The sequence below is a fragment of the Gallinula chloropus genome (genome assembly GCF_964237585.1).
Source record: "Gallinula chloropus genome assembly, chromosome: 2".
NCBI lineage: Eukaryota > Metazoa > Chordata > Aves > Gruiformes > Rallidae > Gallinula > Gallinula chloropus.
In genome coordinates this window covers 90234762-90257746 of record NC_140086.1, presented here as the reverse complement: position 1 = coordinate 90257746, position 22985 = coordinate 90234762, and the positions used below count along the sequence as shown (strand labels likewise).

The 22985-nt window shown below is 49.5% G+C and overlaps 1 protein-coding gene across 1 annotated transcript; it reads left to right on the top strand.

Annotated features, from left to right (window-relative positions):
* Nucleotides 1-9077: 9077 nt before the first annotated feature.
* Nucleotides 9078-22946, top strand: IRF4 (interferon regulatory factor 4; the record flags this gene model as incomplete). The annotated part of the gene is given in 10 exon segments (XM_084279943.1): nt 9078-9408; nt 11043-11081; nt 11085-11330; nt 11814-12000; nt 12821-12909; nt 13469-13610; nt 15427-15534; nt 16889-17242; nt 20890-21002; nt 22803-22946. Coding segments are annotated over 10 exon segments (1626 nt in total). The 5' UTR covers nt 9078-9204.
* Nucleotides 22947-22985: the final 39 nt, after the last annotated feature.

Below are 22985 nucleotides of genomic sequence, written 5' to 3'. Positions count from 1 at the left end.
CATCTCCAGTTCAGTGTTACCTTCTGCTGTGATTGAGATGCAGTAAGTGGTTTGTGTCAGCGCTGGTGACGTTTGGGCTGTGTTTGGGTGCAGTGCACAGACTGCATTTATGGGAAGTGCTCTGAGGATACAACAGGGCTGAAGAAATTTGGCTGTGTGGGCTGATGGGCTGAAATGTAACCCTCTGTCCACCCTGGTTTTTCACTCCAAATAAAGAAGGTTGACTATGAGGGGAGTAGATTTAAATAATTCCTATTAATTTGACTTTATGCCCTCATCTAGATGAAGGGTTGGGTGAATTCCCATGTGAGAGAGAAATGGACACATTACTCCAGAAAGAGTGGGATGTGGGGCAGCATGGCTGGCAAAGGCCCAAGGTTTCCTTCCCTTGGTACCAGTAGTCTCTGACAGTCCTTGATAGCCACCCTACAGAGATGCAAGTCTCATATTATTTGAGTTAAGGGAGAGGTGGTTCTCAGCACCTCTTGGTAGCACAGGAACATGAGGCAGAGATGACCTATTTATTTGAGGTCATTGGAAAATAAATTTTTGCATTTAAAACCAAATAACACAGGAAGCACCAAAATAACAACCAGTAAAAGATTTCGTCAAGGGTAAGCAAATACAAACAAGTAAATTTTTAAAGCCTCAAAAGCAGAACTCAATAGATTTTTTTTGGTTTGTTTTTTATGTGAAAACTGATTTTTTCAAAATGTTCTCTATTCTTCTTTAAAAAGTCTGAAAAAATGATTTTGCTTTTTTCTTGGTCTGCTTGCACAACAGAGTTTTTCCCTTGCTGTAATCTTTAAATTCTTGCAGTAGTACATCATGTTCACCTTGGTGTTTGTTATATTTTAAAAATGCCAGAGCCCTCCCTGGACTCCATCGGGACAGGTTCTCACTCCAGAGCATTTGTGCTGGGGGTGGTCCTTTACAAACCAGGGACTGGCACTGGTGCTCACCATCATTTTATACAATGGGTTTTAAAGAATGGAAGTGGTGACTAGTAAAAATCTGAGGTTTTTTTAAAAAAATGAGTGTTTCCCCTTTCCACAAAACTGGAAGCTTTCTGGTTTCTCAACCAAATGCCAACAAGCAAAGAAACAAGAAAGTGAAAATAGACAGAATCACAGAAGGGTAGGGGTTGGAAGGGACCTCTGGAGATCACCTGGTCCAAACACTCTTGCCAGAGCAGGATCACCTAGAGCAGGTTGCACAGGACAGCATCCAGGTGGGGTTTTGGATATCTTAAGTTGGAGACTCCACAGCCTCTCTGGGCAACCTGTCCCTGTGCCCTGCCACCCTCACATAAAGAAATTCTTCCTCATGTTTAGGTGGAGCTTCCTATATTCAAGTTTGTGCCCGTTGCCTCTTGTCCTGTCACGGGGCACCACTGAAGACAGACCCCATCCTCCTGACAGCTGCACCTCAATTCGCTGATGACATCAAGCCGAGTGGTGAAGTTAAGTTAATGTGCCAGAGGGATGAGATGCCATCCAGAGGGACCTGGACAGGCTGGAGAAGTGTGTCCAGGTGAACCTCATGAAGTTCAACAAGGCAAGTGCAGGGTCCTGCACCTGGGTCAAGACAATCCCTGTTACCCATACAGGGTAGGAGATGATGTACTTGAAAGCAGCCCTGAAGAAAAGGACTTGGGAGCACTCATGGATGAGAAGCTGGACATGAGCCACCAATGTGCACCAAAAGAAGTGTGGCCAGCAGATTGGGAGAGGTGATTCTTCCCCCCCTACTCTGCTCTGGTGAGACCTCACCTGGAGTACTGCATCCAGCTTTGGAGCCCTCAACACAAGAAGGACACGGACCTGTTGAAGCGTGTCCAGAGGAGGGCCACAAAAATGATCATAGGGCTGGAGCACCTCTGCCATGAAGCCAGGCTGAGAGAGTTGGACTTGTTCAGCTTGGAGAAGAGAAGGCTCTGGGGAGACCTTATAGTGGCCTTCCAGCACCTGAGATGTGCCTGTAAGAAAGCCAGGGAAGAACTGATCATGAAAGCATGTAGCAATAGGATGAGGGGTAATGGTTTTGAACTTGAAAAGGAGAGATTTAGGTTGGATATTAGAAAAAAGTTCTTCAGTATGAGGGTGGTGGATCACTGGAACAGGTTGCCCAGAAACACAGTGGAGGCCCCATCCCTAGAGATACTCAAGGTCAGGCTTGATGAAGCTCTGAGCAATCTGATCTAGTTAAAGGTGTCCCTGCTTACTGCAGGGGGGGTGGACTAGATGACCTCTAAAGGTCCCATCCAAGCTTACACATTCTATGATTCTAAGTATTTATAAGCATTGGTAAGATCCCACATTGATAAGAGCCCAGAACTGCATGCAATACTCCAGATGAGGGCTCATCAGGGCAGAACAGAGGGGGAAGAGAAACAAGTGTGGCCTGCTGGCCACACTTTTCTTGATACACCCCACAATGCCACTGGATTTCTTGGTCATGAGGGCTGACTGGTCTGTAGTTTCCTGCGTCATGTTGCTCTTTTTGAAGACTAGAGTGATACTGTCTCTCCTTCAATCTTCAGGCACCTCACCTGCTATCCAGGACCTTTCAAAGATGTTGGAGAGTTGCTCAGCAATGACTTCTGCCAGCTCCCTCAGCACTCATGGGTGCATCCCTTCAGGACACACGGACTTGTGGATATCCAGTTTACGTAACTGGTCTCAAACTAGATCTTCCTCAACCAAGGGAACATCTTCCTCCAGACTTTCTCTGTTATCTCCAAAGTCTGTGACTTCCAAGGGCTGTTCTAGGCAGTAAAGACTGATCAAAGAAGGCATTCAGTAACTCTGCCTTCTGTGCATCCTTCGTCACCACGACACCAGACTCACTCAACAGCAGGCCCACATTTTCCCTAGTTTTCCTTTTGCCACCAATATACTGGAACAGACGGGGGCAGAGATTTCCTTCCAGCACCAGGTGAGCAATTGGTCTTTGTGCTGCTCATCCCCCTGAGGAGATGATTCCCTGCCTCACCTGAACTCCTCGGAGACAGCTGGAAGAGAGGCGAAGACCACCATGTCAGCTGCTCAGGAAGCGACTGTGAGTAATGAATATGCAATGACTGCCTGGGAATTGGGGGGGGCTTGGACTCAATGATCTCTTGAGGTCCCTTCCAACCCCTTATGATTCTGTGACTCTGGATTAAATGCTTTATTTCAACACTATCTCAAGGCATAGAAAAGTCTTTGCCAACACCTTTATATACCTGTTCTGAAATTTTCAGTGACAGTAACCATGCTTTCCTTATTTTTTTAATTTGTGAATTACTTAAAATTCCCCCCCACACCCCATTTTTCAGTTTGATTTTAGATGCATAACTGCTGCTTGGTGATCAACGTAGCTAGTGGGCTAGCAGAGCTTGAGCTGTTTTAAGGAGAGGGAGAAGGAGGATGACAGAAACAGAGCTAAAGCAGAGAAGGAGCACAGGAAAAGGACGCTGCTCTGAGGTCAGCTGCTGCACTTGGCAGCTGACCTTATTGTAGTGGCATCCAATAAGCCAAATCTCTTGCTCATAAAGCAACAAACTCTCAATATTGGTTTTATTCATGGTGTTGGTGAGCTGATTCGCCGTGCGACTCACTCACGTTTTCATTTCCTCCGCTTGGTGGAATCATCAGATCGGCGTCTCCAGCACAGACATGACTCCAGGTTGTTTGTTGCTCTTTTGAAGGTCCACCTGTCATGCCTGGAGTGACAACAAGCAGGCAGTGATACAGAGCTGCCCTGTGGCTTGTCAAGGAGTGCAGAATGAGTTTTAAAAAATAGTTTTTGGCAAAACTGGTGTTGTCACTGGCACCCTGTGAAACACAGGCACGTGAGCTTGTGTGCAGACACACAAAATCCAAAGGTTTTTCTCCCTTACAGTATCAATAAAACCTCAAGCACCTCAAGAGTAAAGCCAACTCATCCTGTTAAATTTTAGACTGGAATTAGCTTATGGTTTGTGGTTCCAGGTGGCTACAACAAACAGTTTGGACACTGGAGCAATATCCAGCTTCTGCCCTTCATACCCCTCAGGCTTCCCAAAGGAAAAATCCCTTCTACGATGTTCAGTTTCCCTGCACTAGCTCAGGGCACTTGGCATTTTCCTCAGACAGTAGTGGCATTTTTTTTTACCTCTTGTACCTGCCACAGAAACAAATCCACGTTAGCAAACCCTCCAGCAGCTTTCTGCCCTCAAGGGTGGGCAATCTTAGACCAGTTATTTCCATACCATGTGGCTTTTCACACATTCCTGGATACTGGAGGAAACAGTCCGCCAACCTGAGTATGAGTTACTCCTTATTTCAGAAACCTGCTCCTAAGATACACTCTCCTTTCCCTGCAGCATGGGAAGGGTTGGAAAGCACCAGGAAGCAGGGCATGAAGGAGCGGTTTGGCATGAAGGGGCTGTTTGGCCATGAAAGGGGCTGGTCAGTTGTTACCCCTCCAGATCCTACCGCAGCATTTGGGAAAATGGAAATGTTATTGAGGTACTGGTGGGAAGTGGGTTAATAATCACAGAATCACAGAATCACGAGGTTGGAAATACCTTTAAGATCATCAAGTCCAACCATTCCTGTCTTACACTAAACCATATCCCTAAGTACCTCATCTACCCTTTTTTTAAACGCATCCAGGGAAGGTGACTCAGCTCCCTCTCTGGGCAGCCTGTTCCAGGCCCCAACAACTCTTTCAGTAAATCTTTTTTTCCTAACATCTAATCTGAACCTAATGATCCAAGGATCACCAGCAATCTCTGAAAACACGTGGAAAGGGTAAATAAGAGGGTGGGGAAAAAAAAAAGAGATGATGGAAATACCTCTTATTTCCACAAAAAAATAGATTAATGCTTAAAAGTGTCATTAGATGCAAATGTATTGATTATATTATTATCAAAGCTGTCTTCAGCACCCAGCAAACAGCACTGCTCTTGATGGACCTCTCACTTCTGGTAGTATAATGTCAATGGTATGACCTTTCCTTCAGGTGCCTTATAGGACCTGAGCCCTTAGGTGCGGAAGCTTTTCACTGCCCCTGTTCCAGCAACACAACCCTCCAGTGCCTGCTTTATAAAGAAAACACCATCTGCCCAAAGCTTGCTGCCCAAGCAGTCTGCTGCTCTTCCAGGAGTCCCCGAGGAGCGGGAAATCTGTCAAAATTTTGCTGTTAAATTTGCAGGGGTGAAGGTGTCAACCCAAGGTTTCCAGCTCCTGGCACGCTGACCCGGCAATGGGAAGGTCTCCTTGCCAGCTGTGTGCTGCAGTGGTGGGACGCACACACCGACCTCTTCAAAGGGATATCTCAGGTGTTGGGGCGTGAGGTGAAAGGTTGGTCCAGTCCCGGGCACAGGCTGCAGCGCAGGGGTGTGGAGGCAGCCGAATGAAAAGCGGTTTGAAATATTCTTGGCGACAAAGTGGAGGGGAAGTACATGAAAAGAAAACAAAACGTGCACTGAAGCCACCTGAAATAACTGCAGCCCTAAGACTCCTCTGCTTTAAAAGTACAGAGGTACGGCCACACTTGCTGGTTTGCTTTATTTCTAACAGCTTCAAATGACTATGTAATTAGTAATATGGAAGATATATGATAGCTTAATACTGTTTCAGAAGTCACTATTTTAAATGGAGGAACTGCCCAAAAATGAAAAGGGAGTGCTTATGATACCAGAAGTTACCACAACAGAGGATGCTTAAAAATCACCAACTGTGACTCGTGCTAAGACTGCTCATAGAGCAGGTGCTTTGCTGGAATAAATCAAAGGAATTTGGAATCTACCCCAAATTTCCAGATGCCTCTGAATTCCATCGATGGCACCCACGAAGGTCTTTCTGCTGTGTCACTTGTGAACTGTGTGAACTGAAGCGTGGGGCTGTGAGGCTTCATTAGTGCCCCTTCCTGGGTTCTGAATTGCGACGCTGCTTTCAGCAGCGGAGGGCATCCTCTCACAGAGACTTGCAAGCAGGGATTTGCAAGGAATTCTGTGGGAAGAAGACACCCAGTGGTAATGCATGCCAACAGCAAGGCATTGGTTGGGCTCTTCAAATGCTTCCATCTCAGAAGAGGGGTTTTGGGGCAGCTACAGATGCAGACAGGCAGCTGCAGGCTTTTCAAAACCACTTTTAAGGGGTTAATCCACTTCCAAAAATGCATTTGCCAGTGTCATTTGTCAAGGGCTTCAGTAGAAGCTTTGCTGCGTTGCTGAAGAACCGGGTCAGGGCCTTCACCCAAGACTGAAGCTGGACCACTGGGGAAGGAGCTGGCTCTCTGGTGTGCCCCTGCTCGCCATCAGGTCTGTACTGGCTGCGAGCTCAGCCTGCAAGCTCCCCACTCCCTGTGCCTGGCCTGTGGTGAGTGTGCAGGGGCTGGACCTTTCCTGCCCACTGGCACCAGCTGTCACAAGCACATTCCCACCAGAGCCAGACGTGCAGTGCAACCAGCACAGCCCCTCTCAGCCCAGGTGGGAGCAAGGCGAGGGAGCGGGTTCCACTTCTGCACAGAGGAACTCCCCCTGCACTGGTGCCCGAGGGGATTTCGTGGTCTTCAGCACGGGGAGAGCCCCTGATGAACGAGTGGCAAAACCTCAGAGGGCCTCTGCTGCCAGACATGCTGCCTCCGGAATATTTCCAACAGGTCCCTGTGGGTTACAGACTCGGTTCACTGCTGGGGTTTTTTTAGGGAGGCAGGGCAGTCTTTGAGCCCAGCAGAGCAAAGGCAGCCTCTCTGATCGAAGGAAAAATGTGGTCAGGCAAGAGCCCTTTGGCTCAGCACTGCACCTTCCACCTTAGGGTCCCACTGCAGAGACCCCCCAGCAGCCCATCTGAGCTGGTGACGCTCTTTGCTCTTCTTGCCTTGGGTGCAATTCCCAGGTGAGTCAGCTGGGACTTCAGAGGGGTTTGGTGAAAGCAGAAGCCAGCTTTCTATGTGCTGAGGGCTTGAAAGTGACTGTTGAGAAGAAACAGTCACTTTTCCTGGCATGTCTTTAGTCAGTGTGACCTTAAGAGTGTGAAAAAACAGGGGCCTGGTGGCGACGGCCGTGGTTGAGCTGCATGCTCACAGGAGGGCTGCAGCACGGTCACTGACACAGAAAACTTCCACGAAGGCAACTGGGCTTTTGGGTAAGGTTTGAAGGGTCAGGCACTCACGGCGGTGTGGAAATCACTCGAAAAAAAGATGAAGGGGCTTGAGGAGCTGGAAGTGTTCAGGTCATCAGCGAGGCTGGTTAGGGAGGAATCGCCTCTGCACGTAAGCAAAAAGCAGTTTACCGGCACGCTGCCGCAGCATTTAATGCAGACACCACAGTTGTGTTATTCATCACAGTTTTCTACTTCACAGACTGAAACGGTGGTCCTAAATTCTTTTTCCCCCTGTCTTAAATGAAGTGGCTGATGTCCAGAGACTGAGTAATCGAGTCCACAAAGCTAATGTGATTAGCGTGTCTTACTCATGAGAAGACTTGTTTGCAGAGGCTGAGTGTGCATGTAGAGGTCTGGCTTTAAGCGCCCCCTCTAAAGCTGAAGCAACTGAAGATCGTTTTCTAATAGGGTTCTTCTTGCACAAAGACAGTGACTGGCCACCCAGCCGGGTATTTTCCTACATAGATGCAGTCTGGGGTTTTTACAATTAATTTTGTCTTCTCTTAAAGATTTCCAAATGTGAAACTCATCTACCTCTCTATCCACACGTGGATGTCTTTGGGCAAGCCCAACCATTACTTTCAAAATACTCCCCAACATTTGAGAAAGAGTATTTATTCCCCCACCCCCTGACGGGTTTGGACTAATGCATATCCAACCTGCATATTCCACACTGGGCCAGAACTTGCTGTCTTAAAAGCTGCAAAAGCAAGAAGGCATTAGGAGCGATCATTTTATAGTCACATATTTCAAGATGGCTTTAGACTTTGTGAAATTACAGAATTGCAGTTGGAACCCTGAGTACCCCACAGTCTTTCCCCTCGGAACTGAAACTGGATTTTTTTTAGGAAGCTTTTTAGATGCCTTTTGGTAAAGCTGGGGTTGCTCATCTTGATGCATGGTGACAGCCACTTCCCATCTCAAAGACGTATTTTAATGTTTTGAAGGTGCCTTAACTTGGGACTGAAAAGATTTCGGATGGGCGCTGCCAATTCTTTTTTTAGGGGATGGATGGTGTGTTACAAACCCAGTACCTAAAAATGCCGGCGCGCCTCACTTCTCCCTCAAAACGTGGCGATAATTACATTTAAATTTCAGAAGATGGCGTTGAAGATTTGCAATTAATATCCTAAACTCCCCCTGTACCCTCAGCACGCTCGGCCTGCCAGCGCCGCGCGCGATGACTGGTTTTTTGATCTGATACGTTACAGCAGAAAGGATGTGGATGCATGTTGGAGACGTTAGAACAGAACAACAACAAGAGTCAGTGCCGTGGCATGAAACACGTGTTTGAAACCCGAAAGGCGGTAAGAAAGACTTTCATGCAACTCCGGACCACGCTCCTTTGCCCACCCACCGCCTCCCTCCCGGCTCCCACCACGTTAGAGCAGGGGACTTCGCAGGCAAGCGAGGGAGTGGGCTACCGGCTCCGCTGCCGGTACTTAAGACGGGCTTTCCCGACGCAGCATCCCCTCAGCTCAGAGGAGCCGGAGCTGCTCCCGGCCGGGGCTGCCGGCTGACCCCGGCTCCGGCCGCCGCCGCCCCGCCGGGGCTCGCTGCCCGCGGGACTCCCGCGCAGCTGCCGCCCCCCAACTTGTCCCCCCATTTCACACCTCACTTCAGAAGCACGGCGCAGGCTCGCCGGGGGAAGACCCGGACCCCCAAGCCTCGCTTCTGGGGGGGGGGGGGTAAAGTTCTCATCCCACTCGGCATCCCGGGTAAAGCCCGGTTGGGTGGCGGGGGGTGCGGGCAGGTGGTACCGGCCCCGCGCGCAGCGGGGGTGGCTGGGTGGGCGGCCGCCCTCACAGTCTCCCCGCGGCGCTCGGGGACCCGGCCGGCGCCGTCTAGCACGTTTCTGGTGGGTGTATCTAAGCGGGTCTTATTACAGTAAAAGCCGCCTGGCTACCATAGGTAGGAGTTTCCCCGCGCTATTTATGTCTGTGTGCCTGTCTGTATAGATTTAAAAAAAAAAAAAAACCCAACGCGGACGCAGAGTGAGCCGGCTGCTCAGCCGCCCCCCCCCGCGCAGCGAGTGTTTACCAGCAGTGGGCATGTATCACTAACTCAGATGTTTTCCAGTTCGCGAAGTCCCCGCTCTCCTTTGCCGGCTCCACCTCCGGGCCGGGGCCCGCCTCTCCCCCCGCCCGGGTACGACGCCCTCCATCATATAAAGAAACTTCCCGGTGCCGCCGGCCCAGTCGCGGTCCGCCCCGTCTCAGCAGACGCCCCAGGGAGCCGGCGGCCCCTGCCCGCTCCCAGCACCGCAACAGAGGTAAGCGGCGGCGGAGCCCCGCCGGGCTGCCGCAGCGCTCCGCTGGTACCCCGGGCAGAGCGGCCCCGCCGCGGGACCCGACGGGCGGGGAGGGAGGTAGGGTGGGCAGGGAGGGCACCTCGGCTTTCCCTCGTCTGGGCTCGTCCTGGTGCTGTTGGCACCTGAGCGAGACGTTTGGCTTTTTTCTTTTTAATTTTTTTTTTCTTCCCTTTTCTGTTTTTTTTTTCCCCCCAAAATTTAAAGAAAAAGAAATAATACCCGGCCCGTTATCTGCTCCCGGAGGTGAGGGCGCGCACCGGACCCCGGTGCTGCCAGTTCCCTCTGCCCTAGGCAGTGTCGCGGGAACGGGTAGGGACGGTCCGCTCCGTGCTCCGTCTAAGCGGGGAAGGGGGAGAGACTTTTTGGGGGTCTTTTCAGGGGTATCCGTGGGCCACGCGCGAAGGAGCCGCTTCCCCGATCCTCGCCCCCCAAGCACATCGTGCACAGGGGAGAAGCTGGGGGACCGGGTTTTAGTGTCTGGGGAGGGGGGGATGCTGCTGCCTGAGGAGAGGTGTAAGGGGTGCAGAGCTGCCTGCCTGACCGCAGTAGCGTGCACCTGTTTGGCAAGGGTTTCCAAAAGTCTCCTGGTGTATAGAGGTGAAGACTGTGAGTGAGGAATCAGGTTTTTACCAGATGCAGGGGGGGAGTGTGTGTGCCTCTGTGTGTGTCTGTGTGTGTATGTGTAAAACCCACCCACCCAAGCTTTGGGGCATTCAAGCACTTATTCAGACCAGGGAGATAAGCCTGGTGCCAGGTCCCCATCACCAGTGTCAGTGTCCTCATGTTGGGACCTTTGAAGCGGATGCCGCGCTGCTCCCAGTGCACACGTGTAGCTCGGTCTCAGTGCGGCTGGCTGCGCGCTCCCGCGTCCCTGGGGATTGTGCCCTTGTGCCAGGCTCCGTAGGTTGCCGCCTTCCCACTCCTAGGTATTTGCAAGGTATAGCTTTGAGTGTTACTATATATGCCCGTCGGGAGCAGTTGGAGGGGCAGAGATATGTATAGGACATCATGTGTTCAGCTGCGTCTTCAGTGAGCTTGCGGGAACTACTTGGATGTTATAGTTAGATGCTGCATAAATCATAACTGCATGTGCAGCCCTCCACATTGTGTGCATGTGTGTAGCATTACATCTGTGTGCTCTCATATGAAAATACAACTTTAGGCAATTTAAAAAATTATTCCCCCCCCGCCTGCTTTTTGGTTGTTGTTTGTAAAGGTAAAAACCCGGTTGAACTCTGCCCAGGACAAGGGGTTTGCGGCTTAAGTCACTTGCAATGAAAATTTCGACAACCTGTGTATGTTCATGCAAAACAGTGTCGGGACAGGGGGAAGTCTGTCAAAGTCTGTAGCACGAGTGGTGCCTGGGGAGGGCTGTGGGGGGCTGTGCCTGGTTTCCTGAGGCTCTGTACCGTGTTTCCCGGCACCCCCCCGGGGCCCCCCTGCATGCCGTAGCTGCTGTTTGTCGTGATATGTGTGGCACTGGAGACTGGGGACCGCTGGTGGGGCACTACATGGGGACTTCAGCCAGTGCCTGACCTGTGGGTTTTCCTCTCCCTCCATCCTGCCCCCGCTCCCCCTCCTCCACAGCCCTGCAGAGAGCTGGTGCTTGGACGTGTGCAGAGAGGTGGGCTCAGTGAGGCACCCCACAACCCCCCCACCCGATCCCCGACACAAGTGGTATGAACTTGGAGCCGGGCGAGTGCGGGATGAACTCGGTGAGCTGTGGCAACGGGAAACTCCGCCAGTGGCTGATCGACCAGATAGACAGCGGCAAGTACCCGGGGCTGGTGTGGGAGAACGATGAGAAGAGCATCTTCCGCATCCCCTGGAAGCACGCTGGCAAGCAGGACTACAACCGGGAGGAGGATGCTGCTCTCTTCAAGGTAGGGCTCAGCCCAGGGTCGGGGTTGCGGGACGCAGCTGGGGCAGGAGGGATGCCTGGAGGCTGTTGGGGTGGCCCCTCACCACCCCGGCCTCTCTGCCCGCTTCTGCAGGCTGGCTCTGCTGGGTGCCCACTGCCGCCAGCTGCCTGGTGGCCCCTGTGCTTGCCGGATGAGACACGCTGCCCTTTTGCGCTTCTCTGTGTGGAGCTAAATGCTTGTGGGGCTGCAGCGCATCTACTTCCACAGCCAGCTTAGATCATTTTCTCCCTTTCTCTGTGCCCGCTGAACTGTTTTTCCTGTCTTACCGTGCTGCTTTTTTTCTCAGCCTAAACCTGTAGAGAGTAAATTCAAGCACACACATATATGCTGCTTCAAGCACTGCAGACTTGTGCCTTGTAGTTGATTTTTCTTTTTCTTCTTTTTTTTTTTTCTTCTTTTTTTCCTCCTTCACCTTGTTCCTTTGATTATCCGAAACGTTTCCAGGCCTGGGCTCTTTTTAAAGGGAAGTTCAGAGAGGGCATTGATAAACCAGATCCCCCTACCTGGAAGACAAGATTAAGGTGTGCTTTGAACAAGAGCAATGACTTTGAAGAACTGGTGGAGAGAAGCCAGCTGGACATCTCAGATCCCTATAAAGTGTACAGAATAGTGCCAGAAGGAGCTAAAAAAGGTAAAGTGTCTCACATTCCCTGCGTAACGGCGTGTGAATATGGCTCATTGTGAGCATATGAGGGCTGAAGCGTGTTTTTCTGCAGTGGCCCTGCAGTCTTTTAAAGTCTTTTAAGGAGCCAAAACGCGGGGCTGGAGTGCAGTTTGCTCTAATGACTTAAGAGGCTGCGTCTGCGGGAGGACTGCTGGCGCTTGTGTCCCAGCGTTGAAAGGGAGCCCTTGCAGAAGATGCAGACAGGCGCCCTGCGCGTCGCTGGAGGAATTGCTCTTTTAGCTGGAGCCTCCCTGCCAGTTCTGTGTAGAGGGAGCCAAGCAAGCAGCTCAAGGGACAGGCACACACACAAAAAGCCAAACAAAATTGCTTGCTGGATCTTGGTTTTGAATTCAGGGAAGAGCAGAAGTGTTCTGAGCCGGACAGTGGGTAGCTGCTGCAGGAGGAAGGGCTGGGAGGGAGGGAGGGAGAGCTGCCCAGCCTGCAGCCTCCTGGGCAGAGGCTGGGGGCAGTGCTCGCTCTCCGGGAAGTCCCTGGTGCTAGGCAGGGCTTGCAGGAGCCAGAAGCTTGTCAGGGCCTGGCATGGGTGTCAAGGCACGCTGGGCAGTGGTTTTCTGTGGGGTGCTGGGCAGCCCAACAGGACAGCCTGCTTCCTGAAGTTGGCTGCCAAGGAAGGCTAGAAATCCTGTTCCAAACAGGTGCCATAGGGCATTTAAGTCCCCTGCTTGTTCAAAGGCAGGTTGTATGGGTTTTTCTTTGCTGTGCCAATTTCAGATTTCCTTAAGATGTGCTTGACATCATTTATTTTCATCCCTCTGGTGAACATTAGGTGCAAAGCAGATGAGCATGGAGGAGCAACCATTAATGATGAACCATCCCTTTCAGATAACATCTCCTTACACTTCACTACCATCTCAGGTATGACATCAGTTACGGCTTTCGCTTGGTGCTTGTGTGTTGAACAGCATCATTTCTGCACTGTGTGCTGTGTCTGTCTTTGCTGGCACAGCTCTCTAGTTCTCTCTGGGAAGAAGCTTTATTATGAAAACTGAGAAACCAAGAAGCAACTTTTCTAATGTCACACAAGGCCACAGGGCAGCTGATTTCCCTTGGTGTTGTTTATCCCCAAGTAATAGCTCTTCACTGTCAGACACTCTGATAGACATTCATGTTGTGCCATTCTCTTGATGCCAGGATGCAAGCACCCGGCGAAGCCTCGCCTTTCCAAGCAGACATTAACCAGCAATGCTTTGACTGCCTTTTGTTATTTTGTTATTTACACCAGTGGTGAGAAGTTCACTTGAAAGCCTCATTGGTGGCGGTGGCCAAGTGCCACTGGTGTAGCCTGGGCAATGCTTAGACCTCCGTGGGCTTTGGCAGAGCAAATCAAAGGGCTGAAGCATGGAAACCTTGGTGGAGCACAAAACATTAGTTTTGACAGCTGCCAATTAAAAGAGTATCTCATTAAATCAAATAGGTACCAAACTACATGATGCCCCATGAAAGGAACTGGAGGGACTTTGCTCCAGAGCAGCCGCATCCTGACATCACCTACCAGTGCACCAGTGTCCCCTTCGCAGCTCGCAGTCACCACTGGCAGGGACCTGGCTGTGAAAATGGTAAGTCACTCCCATTCAGGTTTGCTGGCTGAGGTTGGTCACGTAGAAGGACTACAGAGTTCTTAATTGTGGCTTTGATTAGAATTAACAGAAGTGGCCGGGGAGGAGTACTGGACTCCCTTCAAGGAGAGCCACAGTGTCTGTCAGTGGCAAGGGCTTTTGTCCTGGCTCTTCCTTTCCCCACCACCTTATGTGGGGCATGTGGGCTATGCAGTCCTCTGAGTTGATGCAAGTGAACCCTCAAAAGTCCTTGGCTGTCTCAAAAGCCCTGAGCAATAAGAAGGTAACCAACCCCCTAAAAAAAAAAAAACCAAACCCAAAAGGGAACATGTGCTCTTTAGCTTTGCTTTCTGATTTTGGATGTTTTGGGGCACACATCAGTGAAGTTTTCCCTCCAGCCTTGTGGGTTAGAATGGCGTGACTCTCCCGATAGAGAAGCTGAAATTATTGCTTTATCTTAGTGCTGTGGCAATGGGACAACTTGTCATGGATTGAGCCTCTCTTGGGGCTGGTACAGCAGAAGGAGAATAAAGGGACGCTCCCTTCCCCAAAGATCTTGCAGTACCAGAGCCTAAAATAATCACGGCTTCCCAAGCTCTGCATCCTTAGGAAAAAGCCTGAGTTGTGAAAATTGGTAGCGCTGCAGGGGATAAAACATGAGAGAAAAGGAACTGTGTGCAGAGACCCTTGCAGGATAACTCACCTGAGGACACAGGCCTTTTGCTTCATGAGGAGAAGCTGCTGGTTCAGAAGGGCAGAAAGGATGGGGAGCAAGGAAGGACTCTTAGAACAGATGCTACATTGTCGGAGAGGACAGTTCTCTAGAGGTCTTGGTGAAGAGAAATGAACTTCTGTTTCTTTGGGTCTGCTAAAAAGCGAATGCGCGGTGCACTGCAACTTTCGCTGGCAGTGTATTGAGATTCTTAGGCAGAACCCTTTGCTTTTAGTCGAGCTGCTTCCCAATAAAGAATCTAGGTAGCAAGCTGAATGAGCTCTGCCCTGAAGTATGTCCTCTGCAGTGGTTAAACACATGTCCGGACTCTTTGCTGGGTTTGAAGGCAGTTGGTAGTGGCTGGTATTGGGTTTCTCACTGGGCTCTAAGGCTTCTCCAGGAGATGCGGGTGTTTTGTATCCCCGTTGCTCCAGCTCCTGATCGTGGTGGCTTCATCTGCTGGGAAAGGCAGCATGCACCGGTCTGCAAGTCACTTGCATCATCCTCCAGAGACTTTCATTGACATTAAGAAGCGGAGGAAAGCATGAGTTACTTGTGTTGTAACCCACTTGCTGCTGGTAGGCGTCTCTTGGAACAGTCTAGTAGTAGCCCTGGTAATGAAACCCTGATAATCTCCTGACACACAATTTTATTTACCTACTTTTTAAACACCCTTAATTCCAGCTTTGTTATTATTATTAAAATACCCATCTCCAGTAAAATTCCTTATAAAAAAATGGATTGGCTTATGCAAGCAACTTTTAAGAACACTGTAGTCTACTTAAAAATTGTAATTTATTTCTATAATAGGATAGCATGTTAGCTAAGGATAACGAACTAGGCTGAATACTGAAATGCTAAGGGAGTATTTTATGCAGACCCTAGTAAAAATACAGTCCCAAGTAGCATCTAGAGAGTTTTGTAGACTTGGCATACCTGGAAAAAATTGGGAAATAACACCTTTATAAGAAGAAGGAGGGAATAGAGAGAGAGAGTTCCTGGTGAGGCCCAGAAAAAAACTTGCTTTTGCATCGCTGTGAGCTCTGCCCGAGCTTTTCTTTTAGGATTTGGGCAGCTGTCACTGACTTTTGTTTGTGAAAACAGGTTGTCAGGTGACAGGAACCTTTTATGCTTGTGCCCCTCCTGAGTCCCAGACTCCTGGCATCCCGATTGAGCCAAGCATAAGGTCTGGTGAAGCCCTCGCCTTGTCAGGTAAGGTCCGTAACTCCCCGGGCTTTCTGGGGAGCTTGACAAGGGACTCCCACTTCTGAACTGCCCCAGCACCATCTCTCCTTTCTGATGAAAAAAAAAAAAAAAAAGAAGGGGAAAAAACCCAGCCCTCTTTAATGAATGAAATCAGTGTATGGGCTGAAGCCTCTTAAGCACTTGTAGCCCCAGCTCAGAGGGATCGAGGGACTCCAGTTAAAGTTAATGGAAGTGCTTTGCTGGCTCATGGTATTAGTGTTGGGTTGCCTTGCTGAGCCACCAAATCAGGCATTCCCAGGGGAGTTTGGAAATTTTGGGGACTCAGCGGCTTTTAGCTCAGTTTTTTATTTGGGAGGTGCCCCCCCCGGCCCCCTCTTCCCCCACACACACTGGTATTACCTGGGTATGTTGCTGTGCTCCTGCTGGTGCCATCTGGCTTTGCTCTGCTTTATTCCTGGTGGGAAAAAAAGGATTTGGGAAAGAAAAGGGAAGTTATTTCAGCCACATTTGCAGACACCCGGATGCCAGGAGGGGGCTTTCTGAATAACTCTGGGAAAAAGCACAGGAATGCGCTTCTCACAGAAATAATGGATAAGCCTATAACATGATGCTCAGCAGGGTTCTTGGGCAGGGTTTTTCTCCTGAATCAGGGTCTCTATGCATGTATATATACGTGTGGGTTTGCCTATGTGTATATATAAAAGCATATATTGTACATACACGCCTGCATTTTTTAAATCTGTCTCTATATCCAGTGCTGGGTGAGTCCTTAGGGGTCAGCCAGGCTGCCTTGAATGGCCATTTGGAAGTACAGCTGGGGACTTTGGGTGCTAGCTGTCGGAGCTAGAGCCAGAAGTCACTTCAGTCAGCTGGGTGCAAGTTTTTAGATCCCTAGCGCAGAGGCTTTTATGCAAAGTCTGGGGAGAAACACAGCTACTTCCTGATTAAATCTGAGGAAGTGTTCTGAGCCGGTGGGTTTGATTGTGACGTGAACTTGGAAAATGTGACCAACGATAACTTTTTGTGTTGCAGACTTTTCCTTTTAAATGAAAATGTGAAGTCTGTGGGATGTTAGTTCCTACCAAATTCTCACATCAGTAGCCCTTTTAATAAAATGCAAGAAGGTTAATGCTGCTGTGCCCCAAAACCTTCAGTACTTACATACTTTGGCTGATTATTTTGCTAATGTGAGCCTGTTTTCTGGGTGGTGCTGACCACAAGGCTCAAATCTCATGCAGGCTGGGCTCTCTTGGGCTTAGCAGAGGTCTGCAAAGTAACACATTCATACTGATATATTCACAGACATTCTTTTTCTTTTTTCTTTTCTTTTCTTTTTTTTTTCTCCCCCTTCTCCTTGTAGATTGTCGGCTCCACATCTGCTTATATTACCGTGAAATACTGGTAAAGGAGGTGACAACTTCTAGTGCTGAAGGTTGTAGGATATCCCACGGCCAAAGTTACGATGGCAGCAACCTGGAGCAAGTTATCTTCCCTTACCCAGAGGATAACGGCCAGAGGAAGAACATAGAAAAACTACTGAACCACCTGGAACGTGGAGTAATACTGTGGATGGCACCTGACGGCCTCTACGCTAAGAGACTTTGCCAAAGCAGGATCTACTGGGATGGACCTCTGGCACTCTGCAGTGACCGACCCAACAAGCTGGAGCGGGACCAAACATGCAAGCTCTTTGATACTCAGCAGTTTTTAGCAGGTAATTCCCACTATGGCTTTGATACCGTTTCTGGAAGCGTCACCTGGTCAGTCTCCACACCAGCTTTCTGGGAGTGCTCTTTTCGTGTTACCAGTTACCCCTCACTTCTTGTGGGCAAGCACAGTCAAGGGGTAGTTGACTCCTGAATAATCCTGCAGGTTCTGCTCTCTGTGCATGTTCAATGTCTCTGCACAAACTGGCGGGACAGAAATGATGCTCAGCTGGTAACACCCCAAATACCACCTCTCTTTGAGAAGTGTAAGGAGGAACCTAACAAAATAGTCTTTCCACATATGGGGTGGCAGAGGAAAAAGGATCCGGATCTTGGATCTGCTAGTGTAAGACCTGGGTAGGTTTGTTGTCTGCACTCATGCTGGTCACAACCTGACCCAGAGTGAGCTTGAGATCTTGCTTAGAGTATAAAAATACCAGCATGAATTTCAGTAGAAAGCCTTCATTTCAGTCTGTGCCAGTGTTTAAAAGGTAACTGAAGCGTGAAAGGGGTTTCACGAGCTCTGGAGTTTCCAGATTGCTCTGGAGAGGTAATGCACCTCCTTGCTTAGAGCAATGTAGGAAGGTCTTGTTTTGCATGGGGCAGTTGGAAGCATCAGCACAGAGAGGGCAAGGGCTTTCAGAATGGGTCCTTTTCCTTCCAGCTCATGGAGGAGAGGGACAGAGCCTCAACCCCACTTCCCAGCCCTTTTGAGCAGCTCAAGGGAGGAGAGGGCTCTGACCAGAGGAACTGGAGGGACCTGGTTGTTGCAGGAGACAATTCGGGCAGCAGGAATATGTTGCCCGTCTTTGAAATGTGTGGCACTGCTGCAGGCAAACCAAGTATCTATAGTTTGGTGTGTTTTTCCCATTAAAACAGGACAGCAGCACTAGTCTCTAAGGAGAGTAAGACCTTGCAAAATTAAAAAAGCCCTAAACTCAAACCAACAGCTTTAGTCTACTTAATATTCCAAGTTGGATGCACCATCAAGTAAGAAGTGCATTGAAAGAGAGAAATTCTCTCATATGGATGTGAGAATTGACAGTTAGAAAGGGGAATTTGAGGTCAGGGTATTGGCTTGGGCTTCAATCACATGCTAATTTAAAGATGTATAATTCTGCCTCTGATGATGGGTTTGGAAATCCCTTTTCCTTCTCTCAGGTGGTTTTTTAGATGTACTCTGGGTTCTTCCAAGTGGTTGAGAGGACATCTCTTTTTAGACACTCAACCCCAAAGATAAGCTCAAGCAATAGTTCTTTCTTCCCCCTCCTAAATTACTTATGCACCAGTGCCATTGCAACCCAGGCATGTGGTTGAAGTCGTGACCTGTGGCGTGTGCAAAATGAGTTTTTGCAAGTGCTGATGCTCAGTGAGGTTTGTAAGTGACTTGCCACGGGCGAATCATCTCTGCATGTTAATTGAATGCAGTGGGGCCCCAGGCTGCAGGCAAGCATGGGGCTTCCCCCTTTAGGAAACGGCCTTCCTTTGGAAGAGAGGCAGGGGATCACTAGCAGGGGAGGAAGTCTTGAACAGCAGAGGCAGGAGCAGGTGCAGAACTGCTGTGGACCATGGCTGCTGGGACTCTTTTGAGGAGTTGGACCTTGACATGCAAACTGCACCAGAGCCTCAAGGACTGTGCTGAGCAGCCTGTATGGTTGAGAAGCCTGAAATGGCAATAAATCAGGAACCAGGCGGGGGGTCTCTGGGGAGTGCTGCGCAGCAAGTGCAGTGATGGGGCTGGGTGGAGAGCGGGAGGATGGGGGAAGAGACTTCACGGCTGTGAGGGTGGCAGCCAGAGGAGGGTTGGCGAGGCAGACGGAGGGGCAGCTAGAGCCAGAGCAGCTGGAGATGGGGAAAGTTTGAGGAGAGGCACATGGGGAGCCCTGTGGTGTTGAAGGAGGTACTTGGGCCTGGAAAGAGAGACAAAGTGTGTGGAGAGTTTTGGGGCTGACTTCAAGGCCCGGTGGGAAAGAAAGGGCTTTCTTCTTCAGGTCTATGCCACAGGCCACTGTGTGGCTCTCCCACAGGTATTCAGGATTTGGAGAGTTGCTGAGGACAAATATAACTGGAGGAAAAGGAAACAAAAAGAAGAACAGGGTTTGAGGGAGACGCTGGGGAGAACTATGCGTTCTTCTGTGTTTTAAGTGAGCTGACCATTGTTTTACTCTTATGACTGACTCTCCCAGTAAGACCAGTCATCCCAAGCCAGGGTTGGGACACTGTTCTGGTAGCTACTGAATTCACACTTTGTTCTGAAAAACATGTGGTTAGAGCAGAAATGGCAAGGGTGTATTTTGGGAAAGGGTGCATTTGTCATGCCAAGTTTGAAGGCTCTCTTTTCCCTGCATAGCGGGGGGTGCTTCATTACCAGACATTGATTTTAATATTAATTTCAACTTTTTCCATCAAGCAGAGAGGGTTATTAGTGAGAATGAAATCTTTACCGATTCACTGTGTAGAAGTGCTTTGTGTAACACAGATTTTCATGAAGGCATTGCATTTTCTTCTGCAAGGAAACTGTCTAAAACACACCATAGCGATTTTGGTTTGAGTTGAAGTCTCTTATAAAGGCCTCCTCAACTATCTTTCACAGTCTGACTGTCTGACTAATATTATAATTTAACCTTTTCATGTAAGAGCGTGGATTCATGAAGGGAGTAGAGGAGTGCAGCAAACACAGGCTCTTTTGCTGGCTCAGTGCATCCTTCACCTTTCCATGCCTTCCTGTCTCCCACTGGGCACCAGTATGACAGCATCTCCATGACTCTGTCTAGCTGAGGCTGAATTCAGTGTCTGGCAGTACTTCTGAGTCTCTGGTTCTACTAAGCCATTGGTTTCAGTGCTGCTGTTGGGCATCTGCTTGAGTGGGTGCTGGCTACTGCCAGTGTCTGCTCCAGGGGCTTCTGCTGTCAAGGCCCAGTAGAAATGCTGATTGGAATACCGCCCGGTTTGTGCACATGAGGAAAGGCAAATGTAAAAACTGCAGTGTTTTAACTAGCTGATATGTGGGAAGGTGTCCAAACTCATTGTCTTTTCCTTACCTCTTGTCTCTTTCCTGACCTCTCTCATCCTCCCCTGGAGTTACTTCATCTTCTGCCACTGTGCTCCAGGGTCCTCCATGTGTTGCACAGCCATCCATACTGTCGTTCTTACCAGCCTGTGCTGCTTTTGGCTGGGATAGCATTAATTCTCTTCATAGCAGCCCACGAGGTGCTATGGTCTGGATCTGTGATCAAAACAGCGCTGAGACCACAGGGATGTTTAAGTGCTTGTGCAGCATCAGGGCTTTCTCTGTTTCTCACTCTGCCCCCACAGCGGGTGGGCTGGGGGTGGACAAGAGGTTGTGAGAGGGCACAGCCAGGACAGCTGACCTCAACTGACCAAAGGGATATTCCATACCATATGAGCTTGTGATCAGCAGTAAAACTGTGGGGTGTGGCGGGAGAGGGGCTCGACAGCGGTTGCTGTTGCCTGGGGACTGGATGAGCATTGGTTGGCTGGTGGTGAGTGGTTGTTTCTTCCATCACTTGCTTTGTTTTGTTTTATACAAATTTTCTCACTTTTGCCCTTCCAACTTTCTCTCCCATCCCAGCAGTGGTGGTGCTTGCCTGCCTGCCAGGGTTAACCCACATCATGTCCCTTTCTCTCTTCCCAGAGCTGCAAGCCTTTGCTCACCATGGACGTCCGCTGCCGAGATTCCAGGTCGCTCTGTGCTTTGGGGAGGAATTTCCAGATCCGCAGAGGCAGAGGAAACTAATTACAGCCCATGTAAGTAGGACTTTTGCCTTACCTAAAAGAAATATATTCCTTGGAGTAAATGAATCTGCCCGTCGGGCTTTCCTACCTTGTGTGGGCTGTGAAAGAGGAAATAAATGCTTTAAAATACAGTGCCATCCAGACCAGGGTTGAATCCCCAGGACTGGCTGGTAGCCCTCAGGAGGGCAGAGCAGCTGATTCCCCTCTCTGTAGATTGTGTGTCATCCGTGATCTCTTGCAAATCCCTTTGACAACTAAAGCTAAAAGGTACTCTGGAAGAGCTGGGCTATGTTGTTATCACCCACCCAGTCATGCAGCTCCTTGGGCTGCCAGGCCGGTGCAGGATGTGGTGTTTTCACAACCATGGCACCTGAAGGTGCTCCAGAATCCCAGCCTGCAGCTTAAGGACCTCAGCCCTTCAAGGGACCCAGGGGCTGCCTGTGCAGCTTCAGAGCTAAGGGAGCTGACAAATTCATGGGCTGACTGACCACAGTTCGCGCACACTCAAAGCTAGTGTTTCGGGATGCTATCTGAGAGAGGGTGATGACGGAGACTGAGACCAGGTACTTTCTAAATTGGCTGTATTGGACCATAAAACCACAAAGAGGTGATAATACACACGTTAGTTGTGGGGCTTAGCTTACTGCATCCTTGTGAGGAAAACTAGCGACTCCTATTTTTAAAAAAGCCCCTTCGTTAGCTTTAGTCAGACTTTTGTCATAAGCCGTGGCCTCCACCTTAGCTGAGTAGCTTTCGTACTGCTACACTGCTGCTTAGAGAGTCTCTGAGATGGAAGGTGGGAAAGCTCACAAATCCATCCTAAACCATGCAGTGGTTGGATAGAGGTAGTTCTCCATCCATCACCATCTCTGCTTCAACTCTTTTCCACCTCCATTTTGGGTTTCCAGCTTTCCATCCCTCCTTCCTAGCCCTGCTGCCTTCCCGTCTCCCATGGCTGCATGGGAGGTGCTCAGCTGCCTCTGAATGCCAACAACAGGAAGGGAAAGGGAATTGGTGGGGCTGCTCCAAGGCATCAATCTCTTCCGTCTCTCTCCCTTCCCAGAGGTGGGACCCACAGACAGGGTGCTTTTAATCCAAAATGGTCCCCATGTCTTAGCATGGAGGGGTTGGCTGACCAGCAGAAGAGGGTTGTGGAGAATAGTTGTCCAGCCTGTCCATCCCCCAAGCGTAAGGAGAGCTTCAGGTGTTTGTTCTCAGGGCACAACCTAAATATTTGCAGTCAGAGCCCAAAGCCCTGAGGGGGAATGGTGGTTTCTGAAGAGACAGAAGTGAAGGCAGCATGAAACCATACAGATCCCTCTTAGTGGTTGAACAGATTCTTTTTCAGAGCTTGAATGAACAGAAACAAGAGTAACCTTAGCGTTAGGCTGAAGTCTAATTTCAAACACGGTTGTTTGGTGACGTATCTCAGTCTGCCCAAAGGCTCCAGCATTTCAAGTTAAGCCCGCAGAGTACTTCAGAGGCTTTCAGCGCTTGGTGTGTGCATCTGAACACACCAAGTGCCCAGGGCATGTCTGACCTGAAGGCATCGGTCATTTGTGTCGCTGGTACATGCCCTTCTAGATGAAGGCCATGGAGGTAAGGACTTAGCAAGGCACACGGCAGCAGAACAGGCAAGGCCTCGCTGAAGACAGCAATTATTTTAGTGAGACCACTGAAATAATTTTGCCCTTCTGGTAAGCAGAACTGGCTTCTCCTGCCTCGCTTTAAGCTTAAAACCACCGTGAATAACTAAGATGAGGAACGTGAAATTTTGTCTCATGTCTGATTAACATTTTGTCTGTTCTTAAGGTTGAACCAATGTTTGCCAAGCAGCTGTATTACTTTGCTCAACAAAACAGTGGACATCACCTGAGAGGCTATGACTTGCCAGAACTTGTGACTAGTCCAGAAGATTATCACAGATCTATTCGTCACTCTTCTATTCAAGAATAAGATCCTCATAGAGAGTGTTTTTAAAGGCACCGTAAAGTG